Raw genomic sequence first — 23,822 nt, forward strand, 5'->3', positions numbered from 1 at the left:
GGTTGACTGACAGCTCCACAATACTGGTAAATCAGTTCAACAACCTAACATGCAGTTTGACCGACCCAAATGCAGTTTAAGCGCTTATTACAGAACCTTCTTAAGATTATAAATATGACTTTTGTTGTACAGTCCAAATGAAGATTTTTTCGCACAACAAATTCAATGGCAACAGTGCACACATCTGATTGTAGAGTTCTGTACATATGGTCATGTATAAACATCTAGAACGATGTTTAGTTTATCTATAAACATTATTATCTACAACTGTTGCATCATATCTCACTACGCACCCTACCCTCGTGTTTCTTTACTCCTAATTTCCCAACTCTCTCCTCTGAGAGTAGGTATGTATCCACGGTGATACAAAGAAGATGTTATTCTCAGGGGAATAAGTTTGCCCCTGATGTACAGGATTTTAAAAAATATACTCAGCCCAAAGCATGGGGTTAGGTTTAGTACGAACTCAAAAAGTTCCCCTGTGTTACTTGAGCAAAAGTAATGATTTTTTTAGGACAGAGATTTTTTTCGACACCTGAAACGATGCATTTCCAACTTAACGATAAGCCAGCTTAAATATCAAAGTTTGTGGATGAAATCCTAAAATGTGCGTGACAATTCGAATGAAAGCTGCTGAGCAGTACTTTCCCGTCCAATATTGCCGCACTATTACGGACCGTTAAAAGCAGCTGATGGATCTTACGCTCCGTACAAACCGTCATCATTGCTAAAAGTCCGTACTCTGAGCACATACGGAGCGTGCATCTCATTATTACATCAGGGCATAGTGTGTTACGGTTCGCACGATCCACGACCCAGGCAAGATTGGGACCATGACAACCTTTATTACAAAATGTAAATAGGTAATCACTCAATACAGATACAATATTAAAACGAAACTGCAAATAAAACTAATAAAACTCCAAACCCAAATTGTGTACGTTGTGGAGTAGAAATGTTTGTAGTGAGGATAGACTTAACAATGGAATTAACAGATTGCAATCTAATGAAAGGAGGGACCGTAAGGTAAAGTAGCACAGCATCTGAATGTCAGTCCCCAAGCATTTTAATAAGTTCGACAGAAACCCCGGAACAAAAGGCAAAGGAGGCCCCTCCCCTATGAAAGGAGTGGCAAGTGTGATCTTTGGCCGAGAGCCGAATGGCAGAGAGAATGGCACCCACCTTTATTTAAAAATCATAGGGTAAAAGAAATGCACGAGGACTAAATCTGGAGAGCGAAGAAAGGCGAAAGCCTGGGAGTCAGGCGATGCCTGACAGGTGAAGTGCATGACCCTTTTAACTGCAGTAACAGGGCAAACCGGCAGGAGTCTGATATAAATGGGAGGGGAAGAAGAACCATCCCAGGGATAACCCTTTTAACTGCTGTAACAGGGCAAAGGGGGGACTCTGGTATAAATGGGAGGGGAAGAAGAACCACCCCAGGGATAACCCTCTTAACTGCCATAACAGGGCAAAGGAGGGAGTCTGGTATAAATGGCAGGGGAAGAAGAACCACCCCAGGGATAACCTCTTAACCACCGTAACAGGGCTAAGGGGGGAGTTTGGTATAAATGGCAGGGGAAGAAGAACCACCCCAGGGCATACCCTCTTAACTGCCGTAACAGGGCAAAGGGGGAAGTCTGGTAAAAATGGCAGGGGAAGAAGAATCACCGCAGGGATAACCCTTTTAACTGCCGTAACAGGGCAAAGGAGGGAGTCTGGTATGGATGGTAGGGGAAGAAGAACCACCCCAGGGATAACCTCTTAACTGCCGTAACAGGGCAAAGGGGGCAGTCTGATATAAATGGCAGGGGAAGAAGAACCACCCTAGGGAATACCCTCTTAACTGCCATAAATAAATAAAATAAATAAATAAATGGCAGGAGAAGAAGAACCACCCCAGGGATAACCCTTTTAACTGCCGTAACAGAACAAAGGGGGGAGTCTGGTATGGATGGTAGGGGAAGAAGAACCACCCCAGAGATAACCCTCTTAACTGCCGTAATAGGGCAAAGGAGGGAGTCTGGTATAAATGGCAGGGGAAGAAGAACCACCGCAGGGATAACCCTTTTAACTGCCGTAACAGGGCAAAGGAGGGAGTCTGGTATGGATGGTAGGGGAAGAAGAACCACCCCAGGGATAACCTCTTAACTGCCGTAACAGGGCAAAGGGGGCAGTCTGATATAAATGGCAGGGGAAGAAGAACCACCCTAGGGAATACCCTCTTAACTGCCGTAAATAAATAAAATAAATAAATAAATGGCAGGAGAAGAAGAACCACCCCAGGGATAACCCTTTTAACTGCCGTAACAGGGCAAAGGGGGAAGTCTGGTATGGATGGTAGGGGAAGAAGAACCACCCCAGGGATAACCCTCTTAACTGCCGTAACAGGGCAAAGAGGGGAGTCTGGTATAAATGGCAGGGGAAGAAATACCACCCCAGGGATAACCCTCTTAACTGCCGTAACAGGGCAAAGGGGGGGAGTCTGGTATGGATGGTAGGGGAAGAAGAACCACCCCGGGGATATCCCTTTTAACTGCCGTAACAGGGCAAAGGAGGGAGTCTGGTATAAATGGCAGGGGAAGAAGAACCACCCACTCACGGAATTGGATAGTTTTACTCCAACGTATATTGACTAAACCACTAAGCTAAGTAAAATCCGAACATAACAGTTGCTGGGAGGCATCAAAGGAATGTGCAGATTTAAAAGGGAGATGGCTCTTGCAAAGTACACCACAATAATTACCCAACATATTGCCCGGAACGAAGCATCAAAACTAGAGCGCATGTTGAGGTGCAAGTAAATATGACCCAAAATGCGAGGGGTAATGGGTTGTTTTTGGGTAAGTGGGCATACCTTTGACCCGCTTAATCCCAGACAGTCTGTTAAGAGAGACGATAAGGGCCAATTGTCCAGGAGGGGATTAGGCAGGTTAAATTCCTTATGTAGAATACCAATAATATTTAGGTAATTGGGATAGAAGTGGCTTTGAGACTGCTGGGAGGGGAGGGTAACCTATATGCTCACAAAATCGGAGATAACTAGTCCTGTGGGTGCGATACAATGCTTTAGTGCCCTCAGCAGAGGTGTGAAAGCAGTACTGATAAATTTCTTCTTGAAGTTGCTGTGCCAGTTGGGGGTCCTTGGAGCCTGGAAAAAAGGAAATTGCAACTGTGTAAGGTCATTTGCTGAGTCAGAGGAATGCTGTCAGGAGGTTGGCCTGGTTGCACCTGCTGGAGATGATGATAGAAGGCTTCACATTTTGCTACAGCTGTAGGTTCATGTAAGCAGGACACTGCACTCACAATGGTGTTGAAGTGACAATGAACATAAACAGCAGTGAACCTAAAATTGTAAATTGCTAAAAGCCAAAACAGGAGTCTAAGTGCATGCATACTAACAGGATGGGCAGTACTCCCTTTATTGATAAATATAAACAGCTGCTGAATTATCACAGTGTATTATATTAAGTTAATTACAAAAAAAAAAATAGTAAAAGCCGCAACTTATGACTCAGTTTGCTAGTGGAGCTATCTTGCAAGTGAGTCTATGAGATGCTGGGCCCTGAATTTATACGGCAAACTACTTGTACTTTTACTGGCACTTAGTATAAAAGGTGGTCATAAAAACACTGGATAGTTTGTGACGAAAAAAACTTGATAAACCAAATGGAATAGTACTCGATCTATGTAAAACTTTGTCTAAGGTAAAGGCTGTCTAAGTTCCAGTATTCCCCCCCCCCCCCCCATGTTAGATATCTAGAAAAGCATCACAAGTACTGATGCTAACCATTAATTCCTCGTCATACAAAGCTATATAAGCCATAAAGAAATTCAAACAAGGACCAGTAGAATGCTTCAACAGTAATATTCCTTGTTCTATGTGCCATAAACCAAAACAAGCGTGCTTTAAATGTAATACTCCTCGACCTCATCGTCCCAGAAGCTTAAAAGCAAAACAAGGGCTGTGCAAAAGTACAATATTCTCGAAGCAAGTGCGTCTCAACAGAATTGTTTTGTAACACAAGAATCGCGCTTCAAATGTAATATTCCTTGTTTAACCCTTTAACTGGTAAATTTCTGGGAAGGTAAAAGCCGCTAAAAATACTACCAACGAAGAATTTAATTTCTTGGCATCGATCTTGATGGTATGAAGTAAAAAATGGACCTAGTGTCTTTGGTCAGGCGTCGACAAAATTCGGAACATTCAGGAACATGAAAAAAAAATTTCATAAATAAATTAATAATAATAATAATAACAATAATAATTCAATTTTGTAAAAATTTATAATAACAAAATGAATAAAAATAACATAACATAAAAACTAACATGATTAAAGAAAGAAAAAAGAAACTGGTATCATCTCCAAGTATGAGAGAACAATATTTTGTCGCAATTAATTTGTTGGGTGAGTGAGGGTCCATGCAAATGACAGTAATAAGTGAAGACTTGCCTCTAAAATCAAAATAATATTAAAAATGGGACGCAAGGAAGGGGTCTTGACAAACTGCGAGCCAGCGAGCCAGCGAGTCATGTGAGTCATGCGAGTCATCATGTGAGCCATGCGAGACAGATGTTAGTTCCCAGTCTTGCCCGATCACAAAGTGGCAATAACAAAACAGGGAAGGGGGTTTTCAAGCTTTCAGTCACACAGCCACCTCTTCTTATTATGTTTACAATGAGTTTAATCATTTGAAGCTATTTGACAGTTATCCATTAATGATCTACAGCTCTGCGATGGTCTTAAATGTTGGTAAGTATTCATGTCAAGCCAAGTCGGTAAGTACTTCATGTCAAGCCAACATAGTCTTCCTATATACAACCAACATTTGCTTACTTGAAGTTCATTGCTTTCTGAAAGTTGAAATGAAGTACTTACAGACGAGGTTCTACGAAACTAAGAAGAGCTTTAGGGGCTCCTGTCTTTGGATTAAGAGTGAGAGTTTCTATACCGTTTACAGTTAGCCTAATTATTTCAGATGTCTCCATGAGTTGCAAGAGGAGTTCGTGACTTTAGGAGACAGCTGAAATTTAAGCTAATTTACAGTCCCCTCTTGGCTGCCTGGTGGGGGATGGCAATCGCCACTGTCACTGTGATTTGGGTATCCCCAGGTGTGACGGTTCAATTTTTTTTTCTTCACTTGTATGTGCTGAAATGTTGTTCCCTCCCTATATTTCAAGCCAAATGCCGTATTTTTTAAAGACACTTCAAAGTTTGCTTATGCGACTTGTTATTTTTGTAACCACTGTTTTGCAGCTAAATTTACGTGTCTGCTCAAAGCTGAATAAATCAATCACAAAGCATTTGGTTCCGTCTGGCATATCATGGAGTCTGAAACAGGCCGAGGAAGTCTGTGTTGATCTCCATGATCACGGGAATCACAAAATCCCATAAAAGTTCTAGTTCCATTAAGGTCGTTTGACTGGATTTTTTCGAAGGGATACCTCCCAAGTTTGAGCATTAACTATGTCGCCGTGAGTAAAGATATGGCAAAAAGATTACCACAACTGTATTATATAAAGATGAAAATTTCTTATGATCTGGGTTTTATTGCAATCGGAGTCGCCATGGCAATGTAACGAGGCCATTACGTTTTTTATTTAACCCATTCGCCCCTGAACCGCCCGTAACCGCCCGTGTGGATCCAGGTCCTTTCTACCCTTTGTGACGTCATCAGTTTTAACGGTCAAGGACAACTTTCTTCGCTGACTTGTGCAGAGTAAAGAGATCTTTCAAACCATACCAGAATGAGCACAATTCAGTCAAGGACACCGGAGAAAGAAGGAAAAAACCATGTGACATTGACCTGAAAATCTCCATGAAAATCTTGTTCCATTGCTCACCTACCTTTCCTTTCACCTAATCCTAAGATCCTAAAAGCTTTCCTAAAAACTCTTCCCACTAAAATGAAGCCTACTAAATGCCCAGCAAGAGAAAAAAAAAATGAGGCAAGAAAAGCGAAAAAAGAAGGGAGGAGAGAAAGCGTAAAGTAAAAGTCAAGACTGCTGTGTCACTTTTAAACCCAAAAACTATCTCGAAATTTTGCTTTCTGCGCATGCCCGAACTTCGCAAGCTGATATTTTGCATCTGGATCAGAAGGCCGCGAAGTGTACGACATGCAAACCGGTTTATGGTAATTTTTAGCTCTTTATAGCACGACAGTGACCAGAAAACCACTCGACTAGCTTCAAAACGCATTTTCGGCAAAATCTCCAGGAGCAAATGGGTTAACTTTGTGTTTCTCTGTACCGGGAGTTTTTTAAGAAATCGCTTAAGGGAGTTTGTCAAGACCCCTTCCTTGCATCCCATTTTTAATATTATTTTGATTTTAGAGGCAAGTCTTCACTTATTACTGTCATTTGCATGGACCTTCACTCGCCCAACAAATTAATAGTATTGCGACAAAATATTGTTTTCTCATACTCGGAGATGATACCAGTTTTTTTTTTTCTTTCTTTACTCATTTTAGTTTTTACGTTATGTTATTTTTATTTATTTTGTTATTATAAATTTTTACAAAATTGAATTTTTATTATTTCTATTATTATTATTAATTTATTTATGAAATATTTTTTTCATGTTCCTGAATGTTCTGAAATTTATCGACACCTGACCAAAGGGACTAGGTCCATTTTTTACTTCATACCATCAAGATCGATGCCAAGAAATTAAATTCTTTGTTGGTAGTATTTTTAGCGGCTTTTAACTTCCCAGAAATTTACCAGTTAAAGGGTTAAACGAGGAATATTACATTTGTGGTTTATGGCTTATAGAACGACGAATGTTACATTTTGAAGCATGCTTGTTTTGGTTTATGACTGAGAGAATAAGGAATGTTACATTTAAGGCACGCTTGTTTTGGTTTATTGTTACAAAACAAGTCTGTTAAAACACACTTGCTTCACAAATATTATACTTTCGCACAGCCCTTGTTTTGCTTTGAAGCTTATGGAATCAGGAGGTTATCCCCCCAAAAAAATCGAGTCGAGCCACCTTAATGGATTATTATTTTATTCTGTAGAGCTCGTAATTGTTTTTTTTTTTTTTTTTGGATTACGTGGGATGAATAGACAACTTTGTTTTCCAACTCAAATCAACAAAAGGATCTCATTCAAGAAAGTCTAGTCGCTGAGAATAGCTATGTATGAATGTTTCCAAAATGAAATCTTGTCCACTAAAATCCAGTAACATCACAAAAATCAAAGCAACAAACAGATTAACAGATAAATAGATTGCAAACTTCACTTGCGACTCCAGGAGATGACAGAAATTCAGACTTAACTGATAACAGTTAGAAACCACCACTGGACTACCACTACCGCTGAAACTATTCACTGCAAATGTAAATCTTGTCCACTCAAGTCTAAAGCTACCAGCCACAAAGCTCTTCTTAAAGTAGCAAAGCCGTAAACAGATAACCGCATATTATTAATCTGCATGGCAAACAATAATACAAGAGGTCGCTGTGTGTGGAATCTTGAAACCCGCTCCTCGCGTCTAATTTTAAATTTTGAATTTAGAGGCAAGCCTTCACTTGTTACTGTCATTTACATGGACCCTCACTCGCCCAACAATTAATTACTTGCGACAAAATGTTGTTTTCTTATACTCGGAAATGATACCAGTTTCTTCTTCTTTTTTTCCATATTTCTCGTTTTTATGTTATGTTATGTTACCATAAATTTTTGTAAAATTGTTTTATTATAACTAATTTTTTTTTTTCCCATAAAAATCAATTTAATTCTTTCATGTTCCGGAATGTTCCATGTTCCCGGGTTTTTCCTTTTTTTTCGGGGGGGGGGGGGGTAGGGGTACATTTTCCTTGAAGCTAACACGCATTCGGTACCAAAAAGCCAAAATTCCTATTTTTGAGGATTTTTAAAAAATAAAAACTTGACAAAAATATGTTTGGTTTCCTATAAATTTTATCACCATATGATTACTCCAAACAGCAACATTTTTCAAAGACAGTACAACATCGATCCAATATATGTTACACAACTTGTTTTGAGACCAAGAAAGCTAATTAAAAACGGCGTAGGAACTATGAAAGAACGGCTAAAACCGTTGACCGGTCGATACAAAATGGCGCTTCCTCCATATGTTTCTTTGTAAAATGACAACTTTTACTTCGAGTTACCTTTCAAGCAGGGGGGGCTGGCAACGGCCTCTGATCTTGCCGCTTTTCGGCTTTCCATGATCGCCCCAGTTAAGAAATCTGTCAATCATTCGAGACCTGTAGCGAGCATGCGCGAAACTGGCTGAGAACAACAACAGCGTCAAGAAGTTCGTTTTCGCAGCGATTCGAGAGTGTGGAGTGAATTCGCTCTTGGTCTGTTCGTCATTGCTTTCTTTGCTGTAACCGATTTTTTCCGCAGTAATGTGGGGTTTACATTTTCCTTCCTTCTGGTCTTGCGTTTGTGATTACATGCGGTTTACTACGCTAAGAACGAGACCAGTAAACAGTCATTGTACATGTACATGTTCCTCGATGCCGGACCTTTTGGCTCACTACAGGCTTTCAAGCTGTGTTTCTGTTTAGAAGACCCACAAGGCTAGAAAAAGAGCCAACCCTCCAATGCGTATGTAAAAGAGTTTATATTTTCAAGTGAAAGGCCGAAAATTAATCCTTCGTGACATTAAAAAAGCGCGGTGAACGTGGTCAAATAGAAGAGTTGTCAGAGTTGTTTACGGTTTTAGTACACCTTTAAGACGAAAAGAAATGATGATTGAGATTTTTAATTCTTCATCCTTGATTGTGAACTTATCCTGGCAGAGTTGCGTTGGATGATTGAGTGGCATATGGTCAAATCTCGTAGTTCATGTATTTTGTTATGTAATAGAAGCGAAATAAATTTTGCCAAGAGATCATTCACTCTTGATATGCTTAAGTTCTTATCTTCGGGTGATTTGATTTAAACTTTACCGTAGTTTCTAAGAAATGAATTTAGCCAAGTGAGAGGGTAATTATTTTGTGTGTTTGGAATTCTCTTTTCTTGTGAGCAATTACCTTACTGCCAGTTTGAGTGCTCATTCAATTGTTTTGTTTTGTTGCAAACAAAGAGGGAGAAATTACAAATATTTTATTCCAAAAACTACACTACCCACTGGAACAAGAGTATGGTTTAAAAAAGATTCGCTAAGGTCAGAAAATAAATGTTCAAGTTTGCATGTTTTGACAAGGACTATATCTGGCTAAATATGCTTCAAAGGGAATTTATAAAATTAAAAAAATGATGACATTTCTATTTTTGCCTTTCATTTGGTCACTGTGATCAGTTTTTGCCATATAGTTGCATGTAATGTTTTACACCTTTGGACATCAACCTACCAGGTTAGTTTGTGTCTGTGTAAAAATGTAGTTTACTGTTAATGAAATCAAAGTAAACCCTCTCAACTTAAAAATTGCCTTGTACTAGTGGATATTGAAAACACCATAGGATACCTTTGAAAAAAAATGTAAAATGATCATTAAGATAATATTAGTTGCAGTCAACAATAACAGTTAGAAACTTGTGTTGAGGCTGGCAAAAATATTTTTCAGAGGCCATAAGCCTTCACTGACTTTGTCGTTACAATAAGTGGTAAAAGGGAATTAAAATGTGAGATCACCTCCCTGGGCTTACACTGAAAGAGAGTATGGGTAGTAGGACACATTGTGCATTTCCCTACCCTTTTTAAGCCAAGAGACATTATTTTATAATCCTGATTCATTTCCTTAAGGATACAGAATTAAGGTAGCTTTTAAACTTAGAAACATGGCAAAACTTGGGAGGGAAAATGGTGGTACCAATAGACTGCTTCTTCTTCAACCTTCACAACCGAAACAGACACCTTGTTCAAAACACTAAAGGGTGAAATGGTCACCACCCTAAATCAGCAGCACATACCCATCTAGGCCAAATAAGCCAAGGGTAGTATCGTAGAAAGAACTGCTGAGAGGATAGGGCTCAAGCCCGACAATAACTTCTTTTGATGGTTGATAAAAAATCAATTTTACCTTGTATAATTTAGTTGTAAATCAGATTCATAACTTACACAAACAATAAACTTAAGTTGTATATTTTTCAAGCCTCTTCTGATTCTCTTTATAAACTTTGCAAAACATTCACTTTTCTTTTTTCTGTTTCTTGTATTTCAGTCCTTTGAGGGATTTTCTCAATGCATAACCTTTCCTGATGTACTCAGTCTTATTAGCAACTGAATTAGCCTCTTGTTCTTACACTAAACCACTATAATCATTCAAGTATAATTCATAACTAAGGGGTAATTCTTGTACGAACAATTTCAAGGAAATACTTGAAACCGAAGTCACTATCTAATACAAAACTACTAAACACGGTATTGCTGTTGGAAATTTATTGATTACTGACTCCAATGACATTCCAGTGAAGGTTTTGAAGGTTCAGTAAACCCCTCCCTGCAGCCTTTTGACATTAAAAATAGCTTAAACTGATAGACCCAGTATATGTGAAGCAAGTGATTGGAACATTTACCCTGGTTTTTACTAAACTGGCCCTGTATTCTGTATTTACGCCCATAAATATTTGTTGTGCCTCCCGGTTTACACAAACAAACTTACGAACAGCGAAGTAGAAAATCAGTGGTTTAATGAACATTTACATATGACTGTTGCAAGACTCATACCGATATATTGTGCTCATAGCATATGTTTAAGATAAGGAAGAGAGTCTTTATACCACTGTAAGTGGAAAAATATAAGAATGGAGCAAGATGGACGCTCGAAAATTCACGAAGCTTAAAAATAACTGAACTTGCCGAGATCCCGAATCACGATAAGTGAAGTCACCGATGAACTTTTCATACATCACGCCTCCTGATGTCCAAAAGGTCCATTAAAAAAGTTCATAGAAACCTTCTCTTGATATTTGTACGCGGGAAAACTTAAAACCGAGCAAAAACTCATCGTCCTTCTATGTCTGCATTCTCCGCCATATTTGTTTTCAAGGAAAATTTGTACTCAGTCTCACTCGGCCGAATTTCTTAACTGGGGCGATCATGTAAACTCGGTTCCAGACCTCGCTGCCAGCCCCCCCTGCTTTCAAGCTTGTAAATCCAGCATCTTTCCTCCACAGCACCGCACTCTTGGAAGTTCAACTGTTTGAGCATTCAGCCTTGTGGTTCGTCGCAGAACTCATCGAAAAACACGGCCAGTCCCGAGAAAAATCCCCAAAAATATAACCAAAGCTGTAGGATCTTCGTGTTCCGTCGCCATCAGTAAAGTTCGCCTGCCGTTAACGTCCATAATATATCGCAAATTTGACTAAAATACTTGATCAAACAAACAGCAAATCGTCCCCCATGTTGTTCTCTTCCACAGCACCACAGAAAACCACAGGTGACCAAGACTAATGGTAATGCCCGCTGACAAATTTTTTCCCTTCCCCGATCCTTTATCCGTCCGATTGCCAGTTAATTAAAGGGTTTTAAGCCATATACCAAAACAACCGCTCTTCAAATGTAACATTCCTCGTTCTGTCAGCCATAAACCACAAGAACCCCGCTTCAGATATATTATTCCTCGTTCTATAAACCATAAAACAAAACAAACCAGCACGCAGTCAATCGCTAGGAAAAGCCTGCTCTAAATGACAATAAATATAATATTCGTCGCTCTATGAGCCATAAAGTGAAGCAAGTGTAGTGCATTTTAACAGAAATATTCTTCCTTCTATAAGAATATTCCTCACTGTATATCGGTTACCTACACGAAGATCTAAGTTGTGAAGAGATAGGTGACTGACTTACCAGAGGGCGAAACCTTCTGGGACGAGGCTCCACATGGTAAATAGTAAACTTTAAGACTAGCCAAGCTAACTAAAACATGACTAAAGTGGAGAAACTGCTTTAAGTGCTTGTATTCATACGCAAGCAAACAAATGAACTGTGCGACAGGAAAAGGGGTTACAGTTAAGGCAAAAGATAAAAAGTATCCGACAAGAGAAATCAGAAAACTTGATGGTAAAACAATATCGGGAACGATGGTGGCAACGCCCTGATTGTCTTAGAAAACCAAAACTGTATATAGGTTTCCGACACGAAGAACTAAGTTGTGAAGGGAGGGGTGACTGAGAGGGCCACACAGTAAGAACTAAGTTGTGAAGGGAGGGGTGACTGAGAGGGCCACACAGTAAGAACTAAGTTGTGAAGGGAGGGGTGACTGAGAGGGCCACACAGTAAGAACTAAGTTGTGAAGGGAGGGGTGACTGAGAGGGCCACACAGTAAGAACTAAGTTGTAAAGGGAGGGGTGACTGAGAGGGCCACACAGTTAACCGCGGTCAAACGCTCGAGCATGCGCAATGCACTCGTATCCGGTCCCGGCCGGGGAAATTTCCCGCGCGAAATTTTAATTGAAACCATTGCAGAGACCGGTGTCAAGCAAAGTATAGTTGAACAATCGTCAGAAATACGCTAAAGTTAAGCGAAATACTTCAAAGTGAAGGTTTTTGTTTTCACAGTTACTAGTTAGATAAATTTTCATTATTCTCCGAGTTCACTAAATTTTTTTGACCTTCACTAAAAAAGTTCTTCGTGTTAAAAGAGCCGACATGCGAGAGCTTGTCGTCGCCATTTGTTTAGACTTGTTTACTGAATGTCGCTGTTCCAATGCGTGATGAGTCCAGGAAGGGAGAAGCCAACAGGAAGAGAAAACTGTAGTCAAAAACAGCTCCGGAGTGTTGATTAAGTTTTATCGAGGGCAGAAGGGGTACCTGCTGAAGGATCATGGCCTTGCCTGAGGCATAGAAACGCGATACTTGCCGAGGACAAACGCTGCTCCTGTCCATCTTCGTGGGGACACAGTAAAACCATTTAAAATTCCAATCGTCGAGAGACTGTATGCAGTATTTGACGAGGTGGGCAGGAACAACCTGACAACGTTACCCACTACAAACCTCGGACAAAATGGTGCAATAATTATGCAGAAGCAAGTTATAAATCTCTTCACTCCAAAAACAAACGAAAGAGACATCAGAAAATATGGTAAACCACACTTAACTAAAATTTTATTCTCAGCAATTTGAATTCACTGTCCTCTCATTTTAAGTAATATTTTATAAACGGATGAACAACTGTACAGAAATATTTTTTTCTCGGTTAATGGTTTTTTTCAGCTTTTCCCTCCCCTCCCCTCCCTTCCCCATGACCTATTTCCTTGATTACCTTTTGAGCTCCTGATCAGGTGAGCCAAGGCTTTCAACATTTTGCTATATATAAACGCAGTGTGCTTGGCATTTTAAGCTCGTCAGAAGCAATTAACTACAAGTGATCATTGAAAAACTGGTTGGAGTCATCCCTGTTTCCAGTTGTCAGAAAAAGAAATGGAAGTAAGGGGTGTCCTTTTTGTGATTGAAACAGAAGAGAAAAAACGGAATTTAACTTTTTCACTTCGACCATAATAATGCACTTTGTTTAAGCCAGAGAGGTGATCAAAGATCAAGAAGGAAGACTTTAAGAAAAAGCAGAAAAAATAACAATAATAAACAGGTAACAAAGCCTTGAGAGGATAGCTGCCCATCTCCAAAGAAAGACAAAATTGCAAATAAAATTGAGTGGAACCTTTATTTGTCTTTTCAGTTAAATTAGGTGTTCTTTATGTACATCATTTCCATTCTTTCTTCTCATTTTGCATCCTTTTCTCATGGATCTGCTTCTCCTTCAGTGTCTAGACTCTGTGTCTTCTATTCATCCCCTTCCTAACTTTCTGTACAAAAATAAGATAGATTTAATCAAATAAATAATAAGTTGTCAGATTGTTATAACAAAAACAAAACTACAGTAGATACCAAATGCCTTTCCTTTTAATGCTATACGAGCATCTACCGGTAGTAACCCACAATAATCTCTAACTCGTATTATTTTGCCCACTTTAAAGATGCATACAAGATCATTAAACACCATGGCAGTTAAATCAACACAGAAGGTTGCACAACTGAGACCTCATTTACCACCACCCCCCTCCCCCTATTGCTAGTAATTTAAACTGTAAAACTAAGACCAAGCTGCGAGCATTGAATGGACAGCGTAATCAAAACAGAAGCCTAGTCATGAATGTAAACAAACATAAAGAATAAGCAATAGTGTTGAAATGACAGCATGTACACTGATTTCTGGTCAATTTGCAATGTCAAACAGTCAAAAATAATCTTATGCTGCTGTGATTATTGAACTTATGTGTGGTTATTAAACATCTGCTAAAACAAAAACCTTTTCCCCTCACAATGTGCCTGGCCTAAAACAATAAATAACATCGACACTATAGATGTTCATACATCTTTTTTGAGCTCGATTATGTTTACTAAACTCATGTGATGTGGTCATTGAATTTTATGAATGAGATCTAAAATAATTATTCATTATCGATACATTTTGCTTGTCATTAATACAGACTTAAACCCTGAGCGAGATAATATATTTGATGTGAAAAGATAAGAACAAGCTTAAAATTAAGGTCGTCAGTCATAAAAGAACAGTTTCATCGCAAAAAAAAAGACAACCAGACAATTTACTAAATTTTTTACTTTGCAGAACGAACCAGAGCCCAAAAGATATGGTTTGTATTAAATAAAAATACCAACCATTCAAATTACGTTCAAGCCAGTGTTAGTATAAAAACATTACAGAAAGCTTAAACAATTTAAAACTATTTAAACTTGAGCTATACTTTAAGAGGCCACAAATGTGTGCCACCATTTTGATCAACAAGAGCATAAGAGCACTTGGGGAATATTATGATTGTCAAAGGCAAGTTTACTCATACTTACATTTCCTGTTATACGTTCTTCTTATTCTTCCTATCCATCGCCAGTGAACTTTCTTGAAATACAAAGAAATTTCTCTGTTCTCGCCCGCAAGAAGACGTCGCCACATGTGTATAGATTTTCCAAATCGAATGTAGCGATCACCAAGCAAATCTTCGCGCATGCTCAGACGTTTGACCGCGGTGGAGCCACACAGTAAGAACTAAGATGTGAAGGGAGGGGTGACTGGAAGAGCCACACAGTAAGAACTAAGTTGTGAAGGGAGGGGTGACTGGGAGGGCCACACAGTAAGAACTAAATTGTGAAGGGAGGGGTGACTGGGAGGGCCACACAGTAAGAACTAAGTTGTGAAGGGAGGGGTGACTGAGAGGGCCACACAGTAAGAAATAAGTTGTGAAGGGAGGGGTGACTGAGAGGGCCACACAGTAAGAACTAAGTTGTGAAGGGAGGGGTGACTGAGAGGGACACACAGTAAGAACTAAGTTGTGAAGGGAGGGGTGACTGAGAGGGCCACACAGTAAGAACTAAGTTGTGAAGGGAGGGGTGACTGAGAGGGCCACACAGTAAGAACTAAGTTGTGAAGGGAGGGGCGACTGAGAGGGCCACACAGTAAGAATTAAGTTATGAAGGGAGGGGTGACTGAGAGGGCCACACAGTAAGAACTAAGTTGTGAAGGGAGGGGTGACTGAGAGGGCCACACAGTAAGAACTAAGTTGTGAAGGGAGGGGTGACTGAGAGGGCCACACAGTAAGAACTAAGTTGTGAAGGGAGAGGTGACTGGGAGGGCCACACAGTAAGAACTAAGTTGTGAAGAGAGGGGTGACTGAGAGGGCCACACAGTAAGAACTAAGTTGTGAAGAGAGGGGTGACTGAGAGGGCCACACAGTAAGAACTAAGTAGTGAAGAGAGGGGTGACTGAGAGGGCCACACAGTAAGAACTAAGTTGTGAAGGGAGGGGTGACTGAGAGGGCCACACAGTAAGAACTAAGTTGTGAAGGGAGGGGTGACTGAGAGGGCCACACAGTTAATAATTTCCAGAGATCGAGACATTTTGGGGAGCTAAGCTCCACTGGCAGCTAAATAAGAAAACTAGCTAGCCGAGTTCACTAAACTGGAGAAACTCAGACTAGTGCGTTTCTTTACTAAAATCCAAGATCAGATCAAAAATTCGGATCATTGGGATTTTCTAGTTAGGAAAAGAAACGATGCATCCAAATGAGAAAACAGTCTTTTTACTTAACCAGTGTGGAAACAGGTTTTTGCCTTCACAAAGGGATAAACGGACGACCGGAAAACTCTACAATACTCTCTGGGAAAGGACTTTTTCTGGGGACACTCGCTGGATGCGGGAAGGCACGGAACCACTTACGCCTGTTGAATATCCTTGAGACAGCAATTGAACACAGACCTTGGCTTCAATGTAGAGGCTTAATCCAAGACGTAACCAAGATGTAACCGAAGAAATTCATAGAAAGCACTCGTATTTAAGCCTAAGCTACTGATGCGATACAGATCACATCATAACTCAACGAGCCAAAATAACCAAATACAAAAATCATTTCTGAAAACCATTAATTGGTGGAAATGGAAGCTTGTAGTGAGACATTAATTATTTCCAAAAGGTTCCACAGGAGGATAACAGTTTCTCACAGTTTAATTACAGCTTGGAGGCTACTACAATCATGACTCGACAAATGAGTTTACGCTCAATAAATACCAACAGGCTGTTTACGGTTTAGGGAAGCTAAGACTAAAGAATAAAGGATTTCTACATTGGCTTTTCATATTTCAATCAGCGAAAGCAAAATAATTTAATACAAATAAATTCTCTCTTTACATTCCTCCACCTTAAGTTTCAGCTGTCCTCTGCTGAGGAGAAAAAATGATGAAAACGATAACTGTTTTGAAGAGAAGAAACAAAAGCGCAGCGAATAAAACTGGAAACTTGTATTTTGCGTTTAGTTTTGAAATTTTTTCATATTTGTTTTTCTGGTTTTTGGAATTTTGTACTTGATTTTGTGCCTGAACCGCGGCATAAACCGAACTAGCCGGAATATAGTGGCCTCGGGGGTCCAATTAACAAAGCAATAAAATAAGCAAATATAATAAAGTACGCTAACTAGAATTTGTATCGTTTGTGCGAAGGACACGTCGTGAGGTCATGTGGCTTTTTTTTTTGCAAACTTGAGTGGAGCCATCTGGCAAGCGTCCACGCTGTGTCACAACAGAGCTGAAGACGTTGTGAGATAGCACAGTTAAGACCCGATGTTGCTTTGAATGGGTACGCCTAATTTAGTATAGAACCTTACCCTGTTGCTGGGGTTGTTCCACTTGCCGATAAGATCTCTTAGTGTCTTATACTGTCCTTAAAAACCAAATCGTTTGTCAACTTGATATTAAAAAAGCGCACGAGAAAAAGCCTATGAAATAGCAGTCTTACGCATAACTAAAAGCGAGTAAACGAAAAACTACAAATTAATGATTTGTCAATAGACACGTCTAAAATGACTCTGTAAAATATGGTATAATAATGAAAATAAGAATTTACTACTGATTCCTGATGTCCTTCTTAGGTGACTACTGAACAAGTTACTACTGCACGAGGTGTGCACACGAATAGTCTTCTAAAACAATCTACGAAAAGTACACTTAATTTTCTCTTCGGGATAAGCAGTTCCCACGCGATGAACGCTCCACTTTGTATTTGTTACACAAAGAAAATGAGTTCAACTTCAGGTAGGAACCGCTTCACTGCATTCGCTTCGTACCTATACAACAAAAACAGAAAAAAGCAACATTAGCAAGCTAGCAGAAGTAAAGGATAGCGATTTCAGCCGGCGAGGTGCAATATTCTAAATCTGTTAGAGTAAAAGATAAAATATAAGCCAGTTAAGAGCCTTATTGTAAATTTATTGATACTTTCATACCATGAACCTTCTATAAAGCCCCCCCTCTCTAATAAGTCCCCCCCCCCACCCCATTTCAAGGAAAAAAAAATCTTAAGCTTCCCTCTGTCTTAAGCTCCCCTCCCCCTATTCTTAAATAACAGATGTATGGTAGATCTCATAATGTATCACGATTGCAACACTTTACGTGGACTGATCCCGTATGGTTTATTCACGCCCTGGAAGTTCAAATTTGTTTTTGATCTTCGGCTGCGCGATCTCCAACTTCATATGCTTCAGATTTTCTACTTTGGCTTCGGGGTCTTCATGGACAATCGATAGTCATACCACAATCTTCTCTTAAATAAGCCTCCCTCTCTATTAAGCTCACCCCTTAAACATGCTTGAAAGAAATAAGTTCCGGGGGAGGGAGTGGGGCGGTTAATAGAGGATTTACGGTAGCTTCCTACATGTCTCTTTCAGTCAGTGAGAATCACCTCTCTTGTATCTTATAACCGATCACTCATCACAAATACCAAAATCATTTTTCCACCCACAGCACCATACCTGGAACCTCTCCCAAGCAACCACCGTCCATTAGCGACCAGCAAATATTGGCATTTTAGGTGGTCCCTTAAGGCAGGTTCTACTGTATAAATGTTACAATGGAGCGAACTCAAATAGGGCCACCGACACTTTGTAATGTGCAGAAATGTTCTCGTGTTTAATAGCCTGCGTAGCTGGCGGTATTGTGTACCAGTCGAGTGAGATTTGGCGGCGGAGCCGCTGTACCTGTCGAGTGAGATTTGGCGGCGGAGCCGCTGTACCAGTCGAGTTAGATTTGGCGGCGGAGCTGCTGTACCAGTTGATTGAGTTTTGACGGCGGAGCCGCTGTACCAGTCGGGTGAGATTTGGCGGCGGCTCCTCCGCCAAAACTTTAATCACACAAACCGCCAGCTATGCAGGCTAGGTGTTTAACTGCCTAAAGAAATACCAAAGTCAGAGTCCTTTTCAACTGAACATAACCTGTGATTGGCAGATTGATGTTAAGTGGCACCGGTTAAGATTCGTTGCCCTATAAAATATCTGTTTAAGCACTTGATATGATCCCAGGTTTAAATGCATCCCAAAATACCTTGCTATTTATTTGGTGCCCTCAAACTCGAGCGTTACGTCATCACCAATGAGAACAAACGGCGCCCAGTACCTCACTGCACTAAAGCGGTCAGATTCTCTCATGGATTTCATGGCTTTATTCAGGGCCTCACTGGCACTTCGTCCATGGACCAAGTATTGGTAGAAAACTTTCATGAACTCCATAGTAGCTTCGTCGTCGATCGCCCACAGGGACACCAGAACAGAACGAGCACCAGCACCCAAAAAAGCACGTGCGATGCCGACCACACCCTCAGGTTTGACTTCTCCCCGAGCACTATGACAACAACTAAGTACAACAAGTCTTGCCCTAATCTGCACCTTTAGAACATCTTTCATAGTTAAGAGATAGTCCTCCCTGGCTGGATTCACGGATGAGCGTGTTGTGTTAGGGGCCAAGGCAATTTCTCCTGTTTCCATTTTACCGTGAGCAGCAATGTGCACCAAAGCAACCGAGGAGATACGTCTCAAAACCTTATCTTTTGTTGCCTGCTTTCCTACGAGAGGTTTAGTTTGAAGTATTTCCCCAATCATCTCCACTTCTTTTACGGCCCACTCTAACTGCTCAAGCGTCATTCCTTCATAAACTACCTCCTGTACCCACGGATCGCCGACGAGAAGAGCGCCAGTCTTGCTGTGCCAATCTGCTGGACTATTTTGGATTAATCGAAGACTAGAAAGTGAGGGAAGCAGACGAATTCTGAAAGTTTCAAAGAGGTACTTTGATTTCAAGTCCATGAAAGCAGCATAAGGTGCCAAATACAGAGGTCCTTGTGGAACGACCACAACCTCATCGCCCTGGAGTAAGTCTCTTATAGGGTTTATAACAACATTGTAAAGTGTTTGTAATGAGTTTGTCTCAAAACATGAAGGATGAGACTTTGGCTTAATGGATCTTTCTTCTCCTAACTTTCTATCGTTTGGGTTCACTAGCGAGCGATCTTCACAATTAACATCAGCTCTCACACCTATTTCTTTATGTGCAGTTTCCAAAAGAGACTGAAAATAGGTTGTGACGGATATATCAATTAGAGTTCTTCTTGTTTTGATTTCTCTTCCTTTCTCGTTTACCCAGAGAACTATTCCACCCTCGTTAATACCTAGGAAAGCTGTATTTGATGGTAAGAAACTGGGAAAGTCACTTGGTCTTGCAGAAAGTGTTCCTATTCCTGGGCGTAGCCCTTTAAAGCCATACTTGTCCTCCAGAAGATCGTTTAAAGCTTGTGCACGTCCATGATCAGCAGTTAAAAGTGCCTCGCCCACTTTACCTTCCTTTAATTGCAACTCCCATAGCCTCAAATTAATATGATCATACGTATTTCCAAGGGTTATCTTCCATTCGTCATTAGATATGAGATTTCCCCTGATGTGGTCGAAGGATATAAGGCCCTCCTTATAATACTGAACGGCTTTCTCGAAATCTCCAAGACTGTTATAGGCGTTGCCAAGATTACAGTACGCTCTTCCTTCCCCTGCCCTATCTCCCACTTCTTTGGAAATTTTGAAGTGTCGTTCATGATACTCTATGGTTTTCTGGAAATCTCCAAGCCTGTAGAAGGTGTTGCCAAGATTACCGTATCCTCTTCCTTCTCCTACCCTGTCTCCAACTTCTTTCGAAATTTTGAGGTGTCGTTCATGGTATTCTATGGCTTTGTGGAAATCTCCTAGACTCTCATAGGCGTTGCCAAGATTACCGTACGCTTTTCCTTCTCCTACCCTGTCTCCCAGTTCTTTCGAAATTTTGAGGTGTCGTTCGTAGTATTCTACGGCTTTCTGGAAATCTCCACGACTGTAACAGGCGTTGCCAAGATTACCGTACGCTACTCCTTCTTTTGCCCTGTCTCCCACTTCTTTCGAAATTTTGAAGTGGTGTTCAAAATACTCTATGGCTTTCTGGAAATCTCCCAGACCGTTATAGTCGTTGCCAAGATTACCGTACGCTCTTCCTTCTCCTACCCTGTCTCCCACTTCTTTGGAAATTTTGAGGTGTCGTTCATGGTACTCTATGGCTTTCTGGAAATCTCCAAGACTGTGATAGGCGCTGCCAAGATTACAGTACGCTGATCCTTCTCCTGCCTTGTCTTCCACTTCTTTCAAAATTTTGAGGTAGTGTTCGTGAAACTCTATGGCTTTCTGCAAATTTCCCAGACTGTAATAGTCGTTGCCAAGATTACCGTACGCTCTTCCTTCTCCTGCCCTGTCTCCCACTTCTTTCGAAATTTTGAGGTGTCGTTCATGGTACTCTATGGCTTTCTGGTAATCTCCAAGACTGTGATAGGCGTTGCCAAGATTACCGTACGCTCCTCCTTCTCCTACCCTGTCTCCCACTTCTTTCGAAATTTTGAGGTCTCGTTCATGGTACCCTATGGCTTTCTGGAAATCTCCCAGACTGTCATAGGCGATACCAAGATTACAGTACGCTCTTCCTTCTCCTGCCCTGTCTCTCACTTCTTTCAAAATTTTCAGGTTTCGTCCATGGTACTCTAGGGCTTTCTGGAAATCTCCAAGACTGTGATAGGCGTTGCCAAGATTACCGTACGCTCCTCCTTTTCCTGCCCTGTCTCCCACTTCTTTCGAAATTTTGAGGTGTCGTTCATGGTACTCTATGGCTTTCTGGTTATCTCCAAGATTTCCATATGCGATGCCAATTATACAATACGCTTCTCCTTCTCCTGCCCTGTCTCCCACTTCTTTTGAAATTTTGAGGTGTCGTTCATGGTACTCTATGGCTTTCTGTAAATTTCCAAGACTGAAAAAGGCGTTGCCAAGATTACCGTACGCTCCTCCTTCTCCTACCTTGTCTCCCACTTCTTTCGAAATTTTGAGGTGTCGTTCATGGTACTCTATGGCTTTGTGGAAATCTCCAAGACTGTCATAGGCGGTCCCGAGATTACAATAGGCTCTGCCTTCTCCAGCCCTGTCTCCCACTTCTTTTAAAACTTTGAGGTAGTGTTCATGGTACTCTATGGCTTTCTGCAAGTCTCCCAGACTGTAATAGTCGTTGCCAAGATTACCGTACGCTCTTTCTTCTCCTGCCCTGTCTCCCTCTTCTTTCGAAATTTTGAGGTCTTGTTCGTGGTACTCTATGGCTTTCTGCAAGTCTCCCAGACTGTAATAGTCGTTGCCAAGATTACCGTACGCTCTTCCTTCTCCTGCCCTGTCTCCCTCTTCTTTCGAAATTTTGAGGTCTTGTTCGTGGTACTCTCTGGCTTTCTGGAAATCTCCAAGACTGTAATAGGCGTTGCCAAGATTACAGTACGCTCCTCCTTCTCCTGCCCTGTCTCCCACTTCTTTCGAAATTTTGAGGTGTCGTTCATGGTACTCTATGGCTTTCTGGTAATCTCCAAGATTTGTATATGCGATGCCAATTATACCGTACGCTCTTCCTTCTCCTGCCCTGTCTCTCACTTCTTTCGAAATTTTGAGGCCTCGTTCATGGTACTCTATGGCTTTCTGGAAATCTCCAAGACTGTAATAGGAGTTGCCAATATTACAGTACGCTTTTCCTTCTCCTGCCTTGTCTCCCACTTCTTTCGAAATTTTGAGTTGTCGTTCCTGGTACTCAATGGCTTTCTGGAAATCTCCAAGACTGTAATAGACGTTGCCAATATTACAGTACGCTCTTCCTTCTCCTGTCCTGTCTGCCACTTCTTTCGAAATTTTGAGGTCTCGTTCATGGTACTCTATGGCTTTCTGGTAATCTCCAAGAATTCTATATAGGATGCCAAGATTACCGTACGCTCCTCCTTTTCCTGCCCTGTCTCCCACTTCTCTCAAAATCTTCAGGTGTTGTTCTTTGTACTGTCTGATTGCTTTCTGAAAATCTCCAAGAATGCTTAAGGCGTTGGCAAGATTACAGTACGCTTTGCCTTCTTCTACCCTGTCCCCCACCTCTTTCGAAAGTTTGAGGTCTCGTTCATGGTGCTCTGTGGCTTTCTGGAAATCTCCAAAACTCTCATAGGCGTTGTCAAGACTACAGTACGCTCTTCCTTCTTCTGCCCTGTCTCCCACTTCTCTGGATATTCTGAGGTCTCGTTCATGGAAGTCTCTAGCGTTCTGGAAATCTTTAAATTTGACATTGGCGTCGCCAATATGACTATTCCCTTTTTCTTCCTCTGTCCTCTCTCCAACTTTATTGGCGATCTTGTTGGTATTTTTAAGATTACAATTCGCCTCTGTTTGTTCTTTCTCAGCCATTCCAATTACAAACTGCAGATAAAATCGACTGCTTATCCAGAAGATATCGGGGGTAGCTGTCAAATTTTTTCTGGCTTTGCTATTTCAGCTCCGTTCTGAAAAAAAGTACAGATACGCTGTGGTTTCATTTTTCCGTTGATACTATTTCTCTTTATGTACGAAAACGTACGATAACGGAGATGAACAGTAAAATTAAAACCTGGAGTTTAAGCTTACTTAGTATATTAGTTCCTGTATTATTTGATCTTTTCTATCGCAGGCGCATTTGTTTTCCCACAAATAGTGATCTATCTACGTGGTTTTTATCGTTGTGTAATATAACTTGATGGATTGGGATCTTCCTTAAAACAAGGGAAAAGGACATTCTTTTTGGTAAGAATGATGGAAATTAAAAAAGAAAAACAGATTATTGTTTAAACATGGTGTACATAAATTGTCTATCTAATCATTGTACATTTATCTACCTTCCTCTGAAAAAACTTAAGCTGTTGCCAAAAAACTACAAACCGGGCCAGCGGGAACATTTCAGAACACTCAAATTTTGGAAGTGAACTTATTTCTAAGGGTAACATCTCTGGGTAGCGGAATACAAGTGTTTAGCAACTGAAAAGAAAATCTATTTCTTTACCAGCACAACACTGAGAAAGGTACAGTTATTTTGAGCTTGTTGATTTTCAGAAATTTATAATGGTTCATATAAAGTAGGGAAGACCTCCCCCCCCCCCCCCCCCCCCCACCCGGCCCCTAGCTCTGCTCGGTTACAGCTTAAAAGCTTAGGAAGTTATGGTTTTTTTCTTTTTTA

At 40.7% G+C, this 23,822-nt stretch overlaps 2 protein-coding genes across 2 annotated transcripts in view; both read right to left on the bottom strand.

Annotated features, from left to right (window-relative positions):
- The window catches only part of LOC140922759 (uncharacterized), a 54,680-nt gene that overhangs the window by 24,793 nt on the left and 6,065 nt on the right, over positions 1 to 23,822 (bottom strand). The window lies entirely within an intron of this gene.
- The window catches only part of LOC140922494 (uncharacterized), a 69,548-nt gene continuing 62,089 nt past the window's right edge, over positions 16,364 to 23,822 (bottom strand). The window contains exons 4-6 of the mRNA XM_073372472.1: positions 22,693 to 22,854; positions 18,804 to 22,569; positions 16,364 to 17,551 (exon numbers count right to left, since the gene is read on the bottom strand). Coding sequence (XP_073228573.1) covers positions 18,812 to 22,569; positions 22,693 to 22,854 — 3,920 coding nt within the window. The 3' untranslated portion in view covers positions 16,364 to 17,551; positions 18,804 to 18,811. The remainder of the gene's footprint in view (positions 17,552 to 18,803; positions 22,570 to 22,692; positions 22,855 to 23,822) is intronic.

The sequence above is a fragment of the Porites lutea genome, chromosome 13 (genome assembly GCF_958299795.1).
Source record: "Porites lutea chromosome 13, jaPorLute2.1, whole genome shotgun sequence".
Taxonomy (NCBI): Eukaryota; Metazoa; Cnidaria; class Anthozoa; order Scleractinia; family Poritidae; genus Porites; species Porites lutea.